Raw genomic sequence first — 19,821 nt, 5'->3', positions numbered from 1 at the left:
TTCTCAACTCCTATTTGGTAGCTTGAGATTATTTTGCAGAATGGAGGTGTGTACTGAAATGGCAGAATAGGTAGAGAATATCATCATCTATTTCTGTGCTTATAAAGTCATTCTATTCCTCAATGGGAACAATCTTTCCAATCTTCATTAAGAAATGCCTCCTTTTTCTTATGGGATTGTGGACGTGTTTGCAATTGCACCATTCTATGTTTTCACCCTTTCCCTGAGGGTTCATCCCTTCTTTGCAGCTGTGGGTCATTTGGATTGAATTGTTATGTTCTGTGACTACAACCATCACAAACTGTCTCCTTGGTAGAGACATCTAGCATTCTCTGACAAGTCTTCGCTGACATCAAAAATGTGCCAGTATTGCAAGTTGTTCCAGTGTTAGTACCCTTACTGGTTTGGTAGCCTAATTACAGGCTCAGAGCTGGCTGCTCTGGGAGAGATCCACTGTCTTCATTATCATTATCTATCACCAAATAAATGCCAAACTGAAGAGAAATGAACAAGAACTGACAGCCAATTCAAAATCAATAAACTGCTTTACATTGGATTTGCAATTAAAATAACAGCTGGCAAATGGAAAATACATTCCTCGTTTAATTTTGCTTCCTTTGTCAAATTCTTTATAAAGAAAAAGTGGACTTGCCATTTCTATGAACCTAATAGAAAAAATTTTCAGAAGTAGAGGGAAAAAAAGTTGAACTTTTGACATCCCTATCTCAAAGGTGGAAGAATCTCTTCATCCTTTCCTAGGCCTGAGAAAAACAAAGCAGCCTGTACACTCCAGCAGTCTGCCTGAATCATTCCACCTCTGCAAATTCAGGACTAGTTCATAACATTTGACTTCACAGTCTCAGACCCTTTACTGAATTGTGCTCTGAATGTAGGGTTACTAGTACCAATACTGCCTTTTGGTTGTTGAGCATCATGAATTTTTAGCAGTTGCCTCACTGTCCTCATAACAAGGACGGAGAAGGACCTAAAGTTTGTCATTGTTTAGATGACTGGCTGAGAAGAGACAATTTAAAACCAAAACTAGAAGCAATGCATCGATAAAATAGAGCTTGAATTTGTCTTAATCAGTCAATTCACCTATTTTTTAGAAGTTAACATCTCTTAAGACAGTTGAGGTCTATGTCTTGATATCTGGATCCTGCACTGACTGGCATAATTTTTTCATGTTATTCCTTTTTGTTTGTAGTGAATGAGGCTTCCCTAAATTCCATAGAGCTCAATCAAAAAGATGGTTGAATTATTTGGTGTATTAGCACACACTGTCAGTTTTGGACTGTCTTTAGAACTCTCAAGCAACATTTTTGGTTTGCAATAAAACTATTCTATTAAGCAAAATTTGTGAAAGTGCTGCACATATCAGCCTGTTCATTTTTATTAAATGTTTTTTACTGATCTTGGTTCTAGTTCAGTGTTAAAGTTGAGAGAAAAATGGTGTTTTGGTGAGACAACTGTTAGCATCTCTAACAGACAGCAATGGTGCAATGCACGTAGGCACAAGCGCAAAGAGAAGGTAATTGTCACCTTGTAGTAACTATGTTTTGTTTTGAGATGTAATCAATACAGATCCCTCAGTCCTTGCTTTTGAAGACTTCAAATTCCAGCTGTTTAGGATTATGAGGGAATGGCTAGAAGGTCATGTCAGGTCTTCCCCTTTTGACCTCTCAGCAGAGAATGAAGAAGTGCAGGGCACATATGCAGTACCAGCAGACAGAGCTGATAGTGGAGTTCTAAGCTCACATGATTGGTAAGGATGCACATCTAGAGAAACCTCTTTCAAAATAAATGTCACTTTTTTTTTTTTTTTTTTTTCTCTTGAAAATACAGGAAGCAAAGCGTACCGAGTTTGAATCATACTTAACTATATTTTGTTTTTCATTGCTGCCAGTGAACTAATATATCAGATAGTGGAATTTGATTCTTGGGATTTTTATGAAATATATTAAACAGATAAAATCATCAGATGATTAATAAACAAGAATTTCGGCTAAGGTGTGACTGAACTAATAATGGCTAATTTTAGGAATGTGCCAAGAATGGTGGTGGTTGGATTTATGTTCTAACAAGAGGTGGCAGGGGAAAAAAAAAAGAAATAAGGTTTTAGGGTCACAGAAGATCCTACATTATCAGGCTTTGACAGGCAATTTAAAGTCTGAAAAGGAAGAGTAATACTAGAGTCAGAGACTTGGAACAAAGAGAATATGTCATGTCTACTAGGGATTTCAGTCTTTGAAGCATTCAGTAATAGGTCTTTGGGTGCAATCTGTTGTTTTGTTTTGTAGTGGTGAGGGGGGCAGATTAAGGCAAACACTTGGTGAAGATGATCTTAGTTCTGCAATGTTTGCTGTCTCTGTAACTAAACTGCCACAGTACTCTGTTTGTCTTAAGAGTTGCCATGGTTAATACGGAGAGACTGCAAGATTAGAGATGAAACTAAATAGGATGAAGAATTGCTTATCTTTAGGATAGAAGGAATGAATAACATCGACTATAGCAGTGATCTATTTCAGGGGCAGAAGAAGCAGAAGAAACAAGATGTAGTGAATCATCTTCCTTGTATGATACACTGATGGTCAAAATACATTAGCAGAGAAAAATTTTCCAGTGTATTTTTACTCCCTGGTAGTACTGAAAGATGATTCCACCTTTGGATATTGCTGCTGTTGTTGAATAAGTAAACTCAAATTATGCTGAAAGCAAATTAGAGTAATTATAATAAATTTAATTTTTGGTGGTATCATAGAGTCATTGGAAGAAAATGAAACAGACCATTAGATAGCAAGAAGTTTTAAATGTTGTGTGTATCTTTATCATTAAGATGATATTTTTTCCCTATTTTTGCTCAAGTAGTTTAGCCGTGGGGTTCAGAATCACAGCATGGCTGAGATCGGCAGAACCTCTGAGTCGATCTATTCAAACCCTTGCTCAGGCAGAGCCTTTGGGCAGCCTATGCCTGTGCTCTGTCACCCACACAGAAGCGATGTCTGATGTTCAGAGAGAGCCTCCTGTGCTTCACTTTGTGCCTGCTGCCTCTGGTCCTGGCACTGGGTGCCACTGAACAGAGCCTGGCTCTGTCCTCTCTGCGCTCTCCCTTCAGGCATTTATGGGCATTGATGAAATCCCCTTGAAACTCTACTTCTCTGGGCTGAGCTGGGCTAGTAGTCTACACCTGTCCTCGTAGTAAATGTGCTCTAGTGTCTTCATTATCTTTCTGGTCCTACATTGGACTCTCTCTACTCTGACTCTTGTATGGGGGGCCTGAAACTGAGTGCAGCACTCCAGGTGCAGCCTAACCAGCACTGAGTACAGTGGAAGGATCTCTTCCTTCGACTTGCTGGCAACACTTTGTCTTATGCAGCCAAGAACACCGTTAGTCTTGCTTGTGGCAAGGGCACACTGCTGGTTTGTGTTCAACTTGGTGACCACTGGGTTTCTCATGTCCTATTCTACAAAGTTGTCTTTCAGCTAAGCAGCCCCCAGCATGTACTGGTGCCTGGTGTTATTCCTCCCCGGGATTTGTTCATTAATCCCTGGTGGCATCAGGGTTCCCTGATAGTTCCCCTAACACCATGGAAGATTGGCTCTGGCTTCTATAATTATCATAACTGAACATGTTAACTTGATATCATCTTTTGGTGAACGTGACTGTGGGGAATTAAGCACTTCAGAAACTACCTTACACATTTTCATTACCACAGCAACTAAGTACCCGGCATCTCCAGCTCTGCTCATGATTTTGGCTTTGTTCTATAGGCTAGCATGCAGAATGAGCACAAAGTTTAAAGTTAAACAGAGTGTTGTTAACAGAGTGGAAAGGAGTGTTAGTGTTTTAGGTTAGCCCTATAGTGTCCACAGAATCTTCCTTCCTCTTGTGTTGTTTTCCCTTTCTGACTAGCCAGAACAGATCCGTGCGCTGCAGAAATCATTTCGGTAGGTCACTTAGAAGGTTACTTAAATGATTTGTCTCTTTAGAATGATCAAAAATGACAGCAAAAAAAAAAGAAAAGAGAGAAAGAGAAAGGGCATAATTACTGCCTACCCTTTTGAACATTGATTTGGGACCGGTAAAAGACTCAAAATGAGAATGGGAGAATGGTGAGCTTTTTGTCAGCTGCACTCACTGAGAGCACTGTATCATTAAAGGACAGTGGTAGTAATTGCTTAGTTGCCATTACTAAGTTGAACTATTATTCTGTGAATGCTTGTTCCTGTAATTTAATTTTTTTAATGTATGACTTTTCCGCTGCAGAGCATGGAAAGCCATTATTTGTGCAATTTGTCTTTGTGGTTAAGAGCATCAAATAAACTGTATCCTTTACCACCAGCAATGCATCTGTTTGGCCTCAACTGGCAGCTGCAGCAAACTGAAAACGATACTTTTGAGAATGGAAAAGTGAATTCTGATACTGTGCCAACACATCCTGTAACAGTACCTGCTGGAGAAAACGGTAAGTGAAATGCACCAATTTCTTTCCTTCTGAAAGCATTTCCTTCTCTGAAAGCATTTTCTTTCTTTGTGTTTTATTTACATCACCAGATTTTAACGTTTTTTGTTTATTTGAAGTTCAGAGCATTTGAGAATAATAGTAATTCGAAATAGCCATGCAGACACTAAGCAGGGGTTGTCTTTCAACTGAGAACACCTGAACTAAACATGTGAACTGAACAATGAATCCTTGGTGGTAATCTTGATACAAATAGGAAATGTGGTTGTCAACCAAAATTTGTCTTGGGAATTTACATGCCCTGTTGGATGAGGACAGAAAACATCTCATTGTGGTGAGATGGTGCTGAGGCTGGCCAGCGACCATCCTTCCTTTGGGACCCACGCTGCAGAAATGGCCACAGCAAAGCCAGGATCCCCGATGTGACAGGGCACTCTGTTTCATAAGGGGGACCTGATGCCATCTTTGTGAGTCTCATTGAACTCCGGATAGTTTTCAGACTAAAGCCTTGTTTGTGACAGAGGAACATAATCAGTCCATTTCTGAAGGGTTGGCACCACAAGAGGTTCTGCAGGGGAATTTGCATATTTTCAAAGGTTCTCATTAGTTGTGCGTAGGTTACTTGTAACCAAGGAGCTTCCTATTGCGTGATGACCTTGCTGTTAAATACTTCTTGTTCTTTTCTTTCTGTAGCCAATGAGGGTTTTTTCCTTTTTTTATTTCTCTCTGAAACATAGTAAGTCACTTTTAATATATTCATGTGTTTTCTCAAAATGTCTTACATATAATACTGAGCCTGAATCGTGCATCCAATATATAAAATAAAATAAAAAACTTTATTTCCAATATATAAAATAAAATAAAAAATAAAAAATAATTTTGCTGTAGGAGCTTTTAAAATACAAACCACATAACAGGATTATTTTTTATCGACCTTTTTCCATGTTGCCCTTTAAGATTCTCAAAACATTTAGGAGCCTATGCACTTTTGGCTAACAGAGGCTTTAAAATCAATAGTTTTTGAATGGAAAACTTGATTTAAATGGTTGATGAATGCGGTATTTGCTTCATTACAGAAAAATCCATTTTCCCTTTCACAAGGTAGAGCTGACCTCCTTACCGCTGAGGAGGAGGAGGCATCTGCCAGCACTTGACATCTTGAAAATTTTTCAAGTTATCACAGCTCCAAGTTATAGAAATAATACAGCTTGAATCATTCTTTCTGTCATCTTTTTAAACAGGTTAAACTTCTCTAGTAGGAGTTTTTCATTTCCTTTACCCTACTGCCTTTTTCTTGTACTTGGATATTCATTATCTCTTTCTGTGTTCTTACTTGTTTTGAATGAATAGTAAAAAGGTGCTGTACGGTTAATGAATATTGATGCTGAAATGGCAGCTCATCATTCTCTGGTCTTCAGCTCTGAGAAGCCAATGCATTTTTCTATTGTAAAATAATTTATTAAATATTTTTTAAATATAAATTGTTTTTTTTCCCCCTTGGTATTTTTTTTTTTAATAAATTAAAGCCTAATATACTTTGCCTCAGAAATAGAAGAAAATAGCAAATATTTCAAATATGTTTTTTTCCTTCTTTGTGTCCTTAAATACTGTCCAAGAATGGGGTTAATTTCATCTACTGCTAAAATGCTGTCCTCTGCAGAATATAGTAAGTGGTCATTTATCAACACACGTCAATACTAAGCAACAGACAAACCAGAGAATACACACATTTTAAACCACAAAAGGAAAGTTAAGTAGAAGGTGTGGTGATGACTAGATAAGAAATTTAAGGAGGGAGCCCTCATACTATCGTGCTAGTTACAAGAAATTGTAAGGAAGAATTGCTAAAGCCTTGATTTTGATACCTCGGCCATTCATTTTTCATGAGTCTTATCTGAATTTGGAGTAGTCCAAAAAAGTGCTAGCTTTGGTCAGAAAATAGTATAGTCCTCAGGTGAGTGGCTTGGATACTAGATAGTTATTTGCCATTCAGAAGTGCAGATACTTTGTGTGATGAATTAGTAAAGCTTACATGTTAAAATGCATTCTTCTGACCTCTGGAGAAAGTTCAGCTGTGGTTTGCCTACAAATAGCTAGTCATAAACTGACAGTAAAAGCATGTGAAATCATCCTTGGATGCAAATAATTAGTTAAATGAAGCTTGAATCTCTGAACAAGCCTTCTCTTTTTTGTTTGTTGCTTTTGCGGATTGTTTTTTAGGTGGTGAGGGATTTTTGTTGTTGTTCTTTTTGTTGTTGTTATTGGTTGGTTTGTTTGTTTTTCTTTCCCAGTGCTTTCCTCTGTTCAAATAGTAAACTGCTGCCAATGTATCACTTGCTTATCTAGGCAGGCGTGATTCAGGGCTGCATAAGGTATCATAAGGATATGTATTTTCTATGAATAAGATGAATTTTAGAGGGCACTTCAGTTCAGGTTCTCCAAAGTACATTTTTAGCCATGCTTAATCACATCTCAGCACCTACTTGAGGTACCACGGTGCTTCACCTGGTTTTATAACCAGACAGCATGAAAGAAAGGTTAAGAAACACAGAACTGAAAATTTGTTTAGACACCATGTTCTAACACATGCTAACATTTCATACGTCACTGGCTTTCTTTATTTTTTTACATCCTACAAAATCAATGTGCAATTCAGAAATACCTTATAACATATGCTTAACTGTTGGCTTGTTTTTTGTTGTTGTTCTTTTCATTTTGCTTTAAATGCAAGGGAGAAAAAGGATATATGGGGAAAAGAGCATTTCTTCTGGCTTAACTCAGTGCAGTTTTGAGATTATACTCATTGAAATACATTATACTTGCTGCAACCAATGGATTTTGAGGGTTCTTTTTATTTATGGTACAGAATGTTAATTAAACATGTAGTAACTTTTAATTGTTACGTTCATTTTTTTTCTAAAATTGTAGTTCTGAATTTGTTTTTATGGAGGATTTTGATTTCATTTGTTGAAGTAGTTTTTGCAGATTATATATCAGTGTCTCACAGAAAAAAAAAACCAACCTCTAAATACGAGGTTATTCAGTGGAGTAGGTGAATATGCTGTTGATTGTAAATCCATTCTTGCAACCTGATATTTTAATTAATGCTGCCTACGAAGAATAGAAAATGATATTATGTGTGGCACTATAAAGCAATTATTGTTCAGCTTTTTCATGTTCTGATTATGCACTCATTTTTATTCTCTGGTGTAGATGCTCAGTTCTTTACAGAGTATCTTGCACCAGTCTATAGAGTGTTTGCAAATAAGGAGGGAGAGTTTGGCTTCATGTAATTTTTGATATATTTCTGAACTATTTTTCTTGTAAATAAATTAAATTCTGTTTATTGCTTCAAATATTTCTTTAGATTAAGATTTTGTCTAGTCTCACACAGTAAGAACAGAATTTACGGATAATACGTGTAACAAATATTTGATCTGTTAATTAACCATTATACATCAGATTATCATTGTATCTTGAGTATTTAATATAATGGTGCATACATCGTAAGTATGTGGTATAGCAAGTTATTTTGTAAATTATTAGTAGCTTTAGTAATATATTTGCTAATTTTGATGTAAATATTATTAACCTATAAATACTTAGGGTATTTGCTATTATCTTTTGGAGAGGTGTTCGGAAGGTTTTGGAGGTAGAGAAGAAGTACTGTGAAACAGAAAATATTCAAGAGGAAAGCTATTTTAAAAATGGATTTCATGTTTGGGCTGTTATGTCATTATGGAATTGTGTGAATGAATGTGACATTTCATATTTGGATTTAAAGGTCTGTGTGAGAACTTTTATTACTTTAAAACGTGAAAAGGAAATGTTGAAACTACTGACGTTTTCTTGTGCCCGTTTCCCAGAAGGGAAAAGGACTGGTTAATGCCCCATTTTAAGGAAGACAGAAAGCTAGTGATAATTTTGAGAGGTAGTATGATGTTAAACAGGTATGTGGCAAAAGGGTGAAAGTATCTTGGTTTTGGTTAAGAAAATGGGGGCTGATAAGATCATTACCTGCTAAGGATAATTGCTGAAGCCCAGTGGTAGGCATTTCTAACACATTGGACAAAATGTGCGTTTGAAAAAGCACACCTGTTCAAGCTATCTAGTTCATCTTTTCAGTAGCAAGAGGTAGTTGTTTTTCATTTCCAATATACAAACAGTGGAAGTCACAGATCAATACTGCAAACAAGGGTTTATTGTTTAGTGATTACCAGGCACCAGCGTGTGAATTTATACAACCAAATGTGCATCAGTTTGAAGAAAGTGGTAAGAAACATTTAAATAAATTGCAATAATGTGTATGTTGTTCTGAAGGTAATGCCCGCTATCTGTTTCCATGGAAACTACAAAAGATACAAAGAGCACAATAACACTACTTAATAGAGCAAACTCTCAACTACAAAACACTATCTTTCAATATAATCACCACCATTAGCTATGCATTTTCACTAGCATTGAAGAAGAGCTTGCATGCATGCTGTGCGTATAAGAATCTGCACCAGCCGAGGTGACCACTGTTTCACAACTGCTGTGATGCAGTCATTGCTAGGAAAATGTTGCCCATGCAGTCTGTCTTTCATTGATCCAAACAGATGGAAGTCAGAAGACTATTTGATAGTGAAAATTCTCAACTACAGAACAGTATTTTTCAATGTAGTCACCACCGGTCACTCTGCATTTTTGTCAGAGTTGAAGAAGAGCCTGCATGATGTTCTTGTAAAAATTTGCACCGGTGGAGGTGACCCACTGTTGCTACCACCACTGCTAAAACATACCACCTCACTACCTCACTGTGCTTGTGTCTGCTGTTCGGTCTCCATAAGCATTCAGAAAGCATCAATGAATGCTGATGAGTTCAAGTTTTTCCTCATGGAGGAATTTAGTGACATACCTTTGCTCCACCCACACTTTTATGTCAGACACCGTTTCATCAGACTGCTCCTCTGCTACCATCTGTCACACAGCAGCAACATGTAATAGGATATTGGTGGGAAAGGTGCAATCTCTACTACCCTCCCACCAGCATCCACCTCTGATGTCATTTGCCAGCATACTAAATTAACAGACATTAATTTCAGAGCAGCCCTTGTAAATACAGGCCTATCTTCTAGTAAAAGTATAAATATTGCGAAAGGTTAACTCCAAAGTTAGAAAAGCATCAGCCTGAAGAGAGTAAAAAAAAAAAAAAAAAAAAAAAAAGTTTCTTCCAAGAGCAGATATTTCACTGGTTCTTGAAAGCTGAGTGCTAATCAATATCATGCTCCTGTAAGTGAGATGTTTTCAGCAACTGTGAGGGTATTGCGGTATAGCTCTGGTGGTGAGATGAGCCCCCACTCCAGGCCTCTAAGTAGTGCTTCTGTGTCTGCTTAATTCAAAAGCAGCCTGTGTTCATCTTGGATGCAGAGAAAGTGGAGAGGATCAGTCTGTGACCTCACCTGGCATTTCAGATTTTAATCTAGTTGGGTTTTTTTTCCAGCCTAAATGTTTGCAAAAAGGTTGTGTCAGTTTGTTTCCTCAAATGATGAATAATGTAGAATTTGAACATAAAAGACAGGGCAGCAACAGAAGTGTTGTCAATTCTTTACAATGCTTGTACGCAAACAAGCGAGCATCATTTGAACGTGCTTATCACATTCAGATGCATTTCATTCAATCTTTATAACAGACTAGCTGCTGAAGAAAGAAAATGAATTGGTAAAAAAAAAACAGTGAGCTGTAAGGTTGTAACTACAATTCCATTTTTCTTTATACTGCTTTTACACAAGGCTCAACTTGATGAGCCAGCTACTTAGTTAGTTACTTAGTCTGGAATTGATATGTGTTGATAGACAAGTTCTTTGGCAAAGCTTTGTTTAGGTCTGGTAGCACTGATTCTGTTGGGTTGTAGTAACCTTCGACTCTATCTCCAGGAGCACCTCTGTGCAGCACATGGCACAGAGATGGTCCCTTGACACAGCTCTGGGCCTTTGGCTTCACACAGGCTTTCATGCATACCTTACTAAGCCATCCTGAATTTCAAAGCTGGTGGTGGCAGTTTGTCGAAGCCATTTTTGTTAGTGTATCAATTCTGTTTCCTGCAAATCTAGCAGGTGGGAAGATGCTCTCCCAAGTAAGCCATAATCTTTGCCAGATTTTAAGGTCTGCGTATGTGGGAAGCCAAGTTGTCCCAGACTTGTGCTATCCATAGGATGTAGCCCAGCTCCCTGCAGTTATCAGCTTGGCTTGTGCAGTTCTGCCCCGTCCATTCGTTTCACAGTGCATCACTGTGAGATCACAGAGTTAGGCAGATTGGATGATACCATTCTGTACCCAAGATGGAACGTAGATGCATAGATATTTCTTGCCTTCACTTACCTGCTTGAAAAAAAAAAAAAAGGTTGCTGGGAATATGTAAAGTCTATGGCTTATGTTCTTTTTTCGATAAGCCACGACCCATAGGCTAGTTTTTTAATGTCAGCATTTGAAATTGTGAGTCCTTTACATGTTAAGATCTTTTGTGCTTCTTCTGGGCATTTCCAGATCGCTGTCACTGGGTTCCTAAGGCTAACTGATAGTTGCATTAATGCTTTTTAGGGGAAGATCATTAACACCCTTCCGTCCTTTTTTTCTTATTCCTCATGATTAAACCTTCAGATAAACACATTTTTGTAATATAGAACACAGTGGAAATAGCAGACTTCAACATGTTATTACGCATTTTATTCAGGAGGCAGCAGTGTTGAAAAGGTGATAACAAGCTTGGGGCTGAGGCCCAGGTAATCCAGGGGACAAAGGTGCTATGGGGATCAAAGGTGTAAGGATGTGGACACAATGGAACACGAAACATTGTCTTTCTCGTTTGGGAGAAAAAAGAAACAAAACATAGTGAACTAGATCTGTTAAAATTGTGTACAAATGCAAATGTTTGATGTAGAAAAGACTGTTTCTGTTAGCTGTCTCGACTAGTTCTGTTTGTTATTCTTAAAATCTGTCTACCTCATTTCCCTTTTCCTTACACTTTTTTAGAATGAGTCTTTATGCTGGAAAACTCTGTTTTTAAATACTTTGGTTAAAAAAATATATGTATATGTATGTATGTATGTATTTAATATAAATCCCAAAGCAGTAAGGCTTGTGTTCAGGGAATTCAAAATGTTTTTACTTTGTAGATATTTGTGTTGTTTTTGCTTTTTTAGTTCTGAATCAGTGAATTCCCCGGGAACTTACATTCAGAAAGATTGTCAGGGAGCATTTTATCTGAGTTGCTTCTAAATATTTGACAGTTCATATGAAGGGTGACTGAGAGCAAGAAAAGAATACTAATTTTTTCTCTCTTATTATTCTAACCTGTCAGGAAAATTAGGGGGATTTGCACAAGAAAACAACACTATAGATTCTGGAGAACTCGATATAGGCCGAAGAGCAATACAAGAAGTTCCCCCTGGGATTTTTTGGAGATCACAACTCTTTATTGATCAGCCACAATTTCTAAAATTCAATATATCCCTTCAGAAAGATGCATTGATTGGAGTATATGGCCGAAAAGGCTTACCACCATCACATACTCAGGTGAGAGCTGCTTCCATTAGAAGTAGGAGAAGTTACTGAAAACTGTGACTTTGGTTATTTTGTATCTTTTCCGTTTTGCTGATTTTTGGTTTTTACATATTGATCTCATGTGATGTACAAAGCATTTATAATACTGTAAGTGATGGGATCTGAAATGTGCCATTGGGGAGAAGGGAAGATTCTTATTTATGAGCTGTCTGAATGCTGTGACCAATGATGCTTTAGATATGGAGCTGTTTCATGCAGAATTTATATGTACTTTTAAAGATATGTTGACATTTGTTTTAAAACCTCAGTAAACGAATAGAGCTTCTTATGGCCATATGTATGGTCATGTGTGCCTAGCAGTGGCCACATTCGTCCAATTTGCAAGCAGGAAGAAAATAGTATTTTAAAGAAGCTTCAGTTTATTCTGCAAGAAAACGCTACAGTATTTATAGCTTGGTGTCTCACTAAATAAAAGAGTATGCAATATGTGTCTATGGTAATACAGTGGATCGGGGTTGTAAAAGTGTCAGTTTTCACTAGGCATCTGAAGTGTCTTAAAACTTTGTTCTTGTCTGCCCCAGAAGGATTAGTCTGCTCACCCCTCAGGTTTGTGAAGTGGTTTGTTGTGGTTTACTTGTTTGTTGTGTTTACTGCACTTTATTATGCTTATGCCTAGTAAAAAAGAAACACTTTTCATCCATAGTTATAGGAGAGTTGAAGCCTAAAAGAATGAATAGTCGTCTGGATTGGCAGGAGAAAGGGAGAAGCATTGTCTGAAAAGGCATTTTAGAATCAATTGTATTCAGATTTTATTTGTAAGATTTAAGACCCTCCAAGTTCGGATTTCTTTCAGCTCACTATTAGTCCAAGTGCTAGCTCTGAACCATTGTTCTACTTGAAAAGAGAATTGAGCTCATGCACTTCTACACCATTTATGGAATTATGTAATATCTTACTGATTATTTTTTTTTACCTTCATAAGATTGCCTATAGGCAGAGTTTGAATGAAGCCTGACTGATTATGCCATATGCACAGTCACAACATTAAATTCCTAACTATAAGATTTAATTTCTTTACTTGATCCTTATTTTTAATTCTGATGTATGTGCTGTTATACTACCGAAATTTGTTCCATTTTTTTTTAGGCATAAATTCTAAAAAACATAGAATTACTCCTAATTGTATCACGTTTTTAGCAGGTACTGTCTCATGTAGATGTGAAATTTAGTTGAGAACTGTGGAAGACGAGATAGGATCAGCAAAGGAGTTTCATGTTATTAAATGCTATTAAAATCACAGAATGCTACATTAGACCTTGTTTTTGGTTTAGTTTCCATTAAACAACAAACAATTTATTGAAGGCAGAAAAAGAAGTTTATTTAAAAATGATTAAATGGATTCTCTTCAAACATTCACAAATGAACACTTACCCCTAGGCTGACAACTAGCACAAGACATTCTAGCTCAAAGAAAATTGACTCAGGAAATTATCAGCCATTGGTCATAGGGGTTTGGAATACAAATGCCATCCTAATGATGATAATAATAGCAGAAGCTAAGGAAATACATGTGTGGCAAGGATGAATAAAAATGAAGAAGCTAATTGGGACTATGCATTTAGAAAAAAAAGATTATACAATTAAGTATGAGTATAAAAAATCTTTACTTGATTCCTTATCCTTGCAAAAGATTGAAACTGAGGTGCCCTATAACCAAAAACTTTGAAAAAGGAGATAACCAAATCTATTTCCCATCATCTGTGGCACACAGACCCCTTTCCCTTTGAACTCCTAGTGTGCAAGTGTTATCCATGTTCATCTATGGTACAATGGAAAGAATCGCACACAAATCTTTCCTGTACATGTTCTGTAGTTTCTGTGAATTTTGGGTATGTTGTTCCCAGGATATAGGTGAAATTCTGTATTTGTCTAGTATATAATTAGAGCATTTTTCACAAACTATTTGACTCTTGATATCTTGAAGAATTAGGCATGCTTACTTATCAGTGCCCTGATGAACTTGTAGGGCTGCTAGAGATTCCCTAGAGTGCAGGCTTTATCAGAATGTTTATATGGCCTGACCCCAGTCATGTCTGGTTAAGGAGCCTGAGATAGCTAGATGGATAAGATGGAGGGGGCAGGGTGAAATTTTTCTCTGCAGTTTAGACCTTTTTGCAACAAAATAAAGTCTTAATCACTATCAAATGAAATGGAATATCGAGAGGGTTAAAAGCTTAAATCTGTTTGTTATTTTCTTACTTCCCTATTCCTTACAGCTTGTACTAAAAAGGCACTTCACTTGTGAGCCAGACACAGCAGCAGCATAACAGCTAATTCTGGGCTTCACTGCATCCTTCCTTTGGGCAAGGGAGCTTACGCAGTTCCAAAGGTCATAGGAACATGTTAGAAAAACACAGGAATGTCCATGCTGGGTCTGATCAAAGGCCCATCTAGCGCACACTGGCCATTAGCAGATCTACAGAGCAGATGACAGATTTGTGATTATTCTTCCTAGAATACAGTCCTGGCCTCCTGCACCTTAAGGCAGAATGACTTCCTGAGTCAGAGGTGCACTCTTTATGTTTTATAATCTTTGAAATATTTTTTTCCTAAACACCTTTGAACCAGTGAAAGCTTTTAGCGTGTGTGACATTGGCATCGAGGAGTCAGCAGCTTAATTATACATCTCACATGATACCCTCAGAGACAGCCACCCGGTAGCCTTTACTCTGACACCCAGTCAGTAGTGTTCTGGAGGAGATGGTGGAGATTTTCTCACTGATTTCTTCTCAGTGCCACTCATGATTTGTAAATCTGTAATGTCCTGAAGGAGCTGTAATTTCCTAGCCTATTTCATAATTTCTTTGTACAAAAGCTGTTTTATTACTCTGATCATCTTTTTTTGGGGGGGGGAGGAATGTTCTCCAATTTTACTGCAGCCTGTAGAGATGAGAGTATAGCACAGAACATAGCAGATTTCAAGCTGCTGTGGTTCTGTACAATATCTCAGTGATGTCTGCTGCTTGGCTTTTTGTTTTTTGTTGTTGTTCTTTTTTTAATATGTTTTTGATTGTAGAACTAATGTATCTATAGAACTGTCTACCGTAACGCCATGATCTCATTCCAGGATGATATAACTTGGCACAGAGCCCATCACTAGATGTGTAAAGCTAGGGTTGTTCCATGAAGACTTTGTAAAGTAAGGTCTCACCCATAGATACATCGCGTTATGTTTACATCTCTTAAATGCTATCTGCCCTTATCTCCTATCACTGAGTGACAAGTGCTAATAGCAAAATTTATGCAAATGTGCAACTGCTGCCTCTTTCCGAAACGCCAGTACTTCATATTTCAGATCTTTTGTTAAATAGTTGAGAACCTGCCCTATGCCAGCATTCGTAAAGCATCCATACCAGCTGTCCCCCTCTTTGCTCATCTTCCTATGATAACCAACATCTATAAGCACATGCCTCTGTCTTCCGTAGCTCGCTCCTTCAAGCTTAGGTCTTTGTATAAGAACCTGCCTCCTCTCCATACGCACACCTTGCATTTGACATTGGTTACCTTCTTCCCACTGCTGCTTCCTAGACCATTCACTTATTTGTGCACCTCTTTGTTGTATGCAGTTAAACCAAACAGTAAAAGGAAACTGGAGTCTTTCTTTGCGTAGCTGTACAGCTACTGATACAAATTGTCCTATCACTGTGATAGTTGTAATGAAAGAATGGGAGAAATGAGCTTGAGAGAGATCTCAGTAAGTCTTCACACCTCTGTCTTGGATCAGGGTGGGCTAAATCTATAAGTTGTTTATTATTTCATTATAATATGGTAACACATTGCAGCAAATGCAAATCTCCTTTCCCATAATCCGAAATAATAGGGATATGACATGCAGAAAATGTGAGATACTGTGATCAGGACAGAATTTTTGGTTGTTCTTCTGTATTCTCCTTAAGTACCTAAATCAGTCTCAAGCACAGCCTGTGTGTGCTACAGACCAGTGTGAGATGTGTAGTTCTCTCTTTCTGGAGAATCATAGATAAATGAACCAGAAATAATTGACAGTGACTGTCCATTCAAAACCCAATCAGTGTGAACCTGAAAGTCTTTGTGACACTTTCTAAAAACGTCAGTTTCATTGCAGCCAGAAAATCAATATGTTTATTTTAAAGAGACTTTAAGAATTATAATAATAATTTTAAAAAGACTTTTTTTTAAAGCAAGAAGTGAATTTACTAGAGCAAATCAGAATTTTTAGACTCAATATAAAGGTAATTAGTTTAGTGTCATTGGAGGAAAATAAAATTAGTGTGCTTTTTACTTTTAAAGATAATTGTTTTTCAGTCTTTTTCTGTTACTCTGTTCTTCATAGATAAATATGTGTGTGTGTGTATAGGAAACTACCTGCCTTCAAAGGAGTTAAGATCAATTATCGTTTGCTGAGGGATAAACTGAACAGTAAATTCCCCTCTGTACAGCTTCTAAAATATAGCCTAAAACAGTGCTCTGATAATGACATATGCCCTTATTACATTGCAGATACAAAATTACTAATTGTACCATGCTTGTCAGCCATTAGTATACTCTTTGTGGTCAATCAAGTGGTATAATCGCTTGCTCCTGTAACAAAACCATAGGTTTATCTGCAGTTTTGCTATAAAAAATGAGCTTCTGCAGTATACAAATTATAAGGTCACTCCTAACATCCATAAACGACTTGTTAAAACTGCCTGGGCTTTCTCTTTTTAAAAAACATTAGTGAACAGCTTGAGCATGAAGAAATATTCTTGAGTGTGGTGAGAGGAAAAGACAAAATTGTTTTTCTCTCTCACACATAATAATATAAATATTTAATTCTCTTACAAATGAGAATGTTGACTGGTTTTGAATAATTGGTGCTCTCCCAAAACGATTGCATTCATTTTCATGTGGCGCAGCGCACACAAAGTGACAGCACATCGAGGTACTGGCTCCTGCACATAGTAATCACGTTTATGTTCTGTTCCACTTGTTCAGATGGAGCTGGAAAAGTGTCTCAGATGCTGATCATGGCATAATAACTATGCATTTCTTTCACATCCTGAATGGTTAGGAGGTTATTCAGATTACCAGGAAAGAATATCTTTACAGTGCTGGTGAATTTTTACCTGCAAGTCTGCAATTTCGAGATGAGAACATAAGTACTTAAGCTCTGTGCCTGTGACAAAGGCTATCATGTTTTCTTTTGTCCTGAGAGCAGGTTCTGAAGGTCATAAGTCAGGATGTAAAAGTCCTGGTAACCCAGTAACCTAGCTCAGGTGAATCACTGATCGTGTATACTGGCCTTTACTTCAATGGGCCCTGGACACGTAATTCCATTTGAAAGGTCTCAAACACATGGAAAGATTGAAGGTTTATACATAACAGTTTCTCTCCTGCCATTAACAGGTATCAAAGCAAAACTCGTAGCAGGCACAGCAGGGCCAGCAGATTCTCCACCGCAAACAACAAAGCCCTTTAACTTTCCTCCATGTTTAGTTTTGTTGTCTACACATTGATCCTTCTGTGCTAAACATGCAAAATACATCCTTTAAGTTAGGAGTTTCAAGCAGCATAAATCACTGCAGAGCAGATGCAACCTCCCAGGTGCTCATAGGACTAGTTAAAGAGGTGTGAAATATTAAGAGTTTACTTGTTGTATCAGCTGAGGTACTACGTTTTCTGAGCCACACTCATGGTTGTTAGCAAAATAGTATTCTCCCTGCACTGACTTGATATCTTCCATTTCTTGTCAGGTTGTCATTTTCACCAGCTGTAATATTTAATGCTTTCATTTTTCCCTTCTGGGCTTCTACTAGAAGGAGTGGAAGTAAAGCTCTTTCTTTTCATCCCTCTCATCTGCACACTGTCTGAAATCAGGAATGAGCAGACAATTTAATCCTTAGCCCAAAAATAAATAAAAAGCTACATAGATGGTTGATGCTGGATACTGTTAGCCCATGTGCATGCAATACACTTTGAAAGTGCACTCTCACCTGTTAGTCAGTTGACAGTCATGACCACAGATTTATTTCAGCTGATGTTTTCACCTGTTTGCTGTGAGAGATAGGCTCATCACCCTGTCCCCAAAAAGCCATTGCTGTAAGCGTGAGCATCGCTGTATGTCATACTCCCTTCTGTTCCCTGCAGTACGACTTTGTGGAGCTCCTGGATGGCAGCCGGCTGATCGCACGGGAGCAGCGCACTCTGCTCGAGGCGGAGCGAGCGGGTCGGCAGACGAGGTCCGTCAGCCTTCATGAAGCTGGGTTTATCCAGTATTTGGATTCTGGCATCTGGCACCTGGCCTTTTATAACGATGGGAAAAATGCAGAGCAGGTGTCATTCAATACTATTATTATAGGTAAGCATTGTCGTCAAAGCTCTTGCCAAAATCTAGGCTCTGGTTGTGTTTTGGTTTGGATTTTTAGGAATCATACAATCATAGAGTGTTTTAGGTTGGAAGGGACCTCAAAGATCATCTAGCTCCAAGCCCCTGCAGTGGACTGTGTGCCCCCCACCAGCTCAGGCTGCCCAGGGCTCATCCAACCTTGGGCACTTTTAGGGAGGGGGCACCCACAGATCTGGGCAGCCTGATTGTGAAGAATTTCCTCCTTGCATCTAATCTATGATTTCCCCTCTTTTACTTTAAAACCATTCTCTTTTGTTCTATCACCATTGACCCGTTGAAAAGTTGGTCTGTTTCCTGTTTTTAAGTTCCCTTTGGTACTGGGAGGCTGCAATGAGGGTTCTGCCAAGCCTTCTCCAGGCCAAACAAGCCCAGCAAACCCATAGTCTGATGACCTTTTTTTCACGGATTTTCCACTCATGGTGTTTCTTTTTCACTCAGAAAAAAAGTGCAGAAAATATACTGTAATTATTGGTCTAAGGTACAAGGCACGTACGCTGTTGCGAAGCTGTGCTGAAAGGAGCGGTCTGTCTTGAAGTGTTTGCTAAGCAGCACGGAGCTGTATTTTGAGTATAGAGCTCATATTGTTTTACCATTATAATTTGAGCTTTTTCTGCTGGAACGTGAAGTCCTGAGATATTACAGGCACAGCTATAGAAAATAACAGCTCTGCATGCTCTTCAAACAAAGCAACCATAAACACTGTGCAGGGAGCCTGGGTGTGCTGTCAGTCAGTGGCTGCGTGGCGGGTTCTGGGGGCCGGTGAGTGATCTTGCTTCTTTTCCTGCAGAGTCTGTGGTGGAATGCCCCCGAAATTGCCATGGTAACGGAGAGTGTGTTTCAGGATCCTGCCATTGTTTTCCTGGCTTTCTGGGCCCCGACTGCTCGAGAGGTACATCAGCCCCATCCTTACTCTCAAGTCAGCCTAAGCAAGCGTGAAAACAGATACATTAAGAAAGAAATTGGCATGTGACCGACTTCATAGATGTTCTTGTTTATAAAGCTTTGATGAAAACCTTGATTTGAATTTCTCCGTGGTGCTTTATTTCACAGCGGCCTGCCCGGTGCTGTGCAGCGGCAATGGGCAGTACTCCAAAGGCCGCTGCCTCTGTTACAGTGGCTGGAAGGGCACCGAGTGCGACGTGCCGGCGACGCAGTGCATCGATCCCCAGTGCGGGGGCCGCGGCATCTGCATCATGGGCTCATGCGCCTGCAACTCTGGGTACAAAGGAGAAAACTGTGAAGAAGGTAAAGGAGCAAATACTTACCCCAGCACCTGCTGCTGCTAGTCAGGTTTCCAGCTGGCATGTCTTGTTCTATCAGCGTTGCGTGATCTCGATCATTTGCACTGTTACCAAAGGGGGAAAAAAAAATCTGCTTTTCATTGCATCG

At 38.5% G+C, this 19,821-nt stretch overlaps 1 protein-coding gene across 3 annotated transcripts in view; it reads left to right on the top strand.

The window, feature by feature from the left end:
- TENM3 (teneurin transmembrane protein 3) overlaps window positions 1-19,821 on the top strand; it is a 469,784-nt gene that overhangs the window by 372,584 nt on the left and 77,379 nt on the right. For all 3 annotated transcript variants that reach the window (XM_042870719.1, XM_042870718.1, XM_042870720.1), the window contains 5 exons: window positions 4,344-4,466; window positions 11,803-12,017; window positions 18,174-18,384; window positions 19,220-19,321; window positions 19,483-19,677. In XM_042870719.1, the coding sequence (XP_042726653.1) occupies window positions 4,344-4,466; window positions 11,803-12,017; window positions 18,174-18,384; window positions 19,220-19,321; window positions 19,483-19,677 (846 nt within the window). The remainder of the gene's footprint in view (window positions 1-4,343; window positions 4,467-11,802; window positions 12,018-18,173; window positions 18,385-19,219; window positions 19,322-19,482; window positions 19,678-19,821) is intronic.

Source organism: Lagopus leucura, unplaced genomic scaffold (assembly GCF_019238085.1).
Source record: "Lagopus leucura isolate 7727_CA_CO unplaced genomic scaffold, USGS_WTPT01 Super-Scaffold_100004, whole genome shotgun sequence".
Taxonomy (NCBI): Eukaryota; Metazoa; Chordata; class Aves; order Galliformes; family Phasianidae; genus Lagopus; species Lagopus leucura.
The sequence above is the reverse complement of the archived record's forward strand: the minus strand, read 5'-3'. Positions and strand labels throughout refer to the sequence as shown.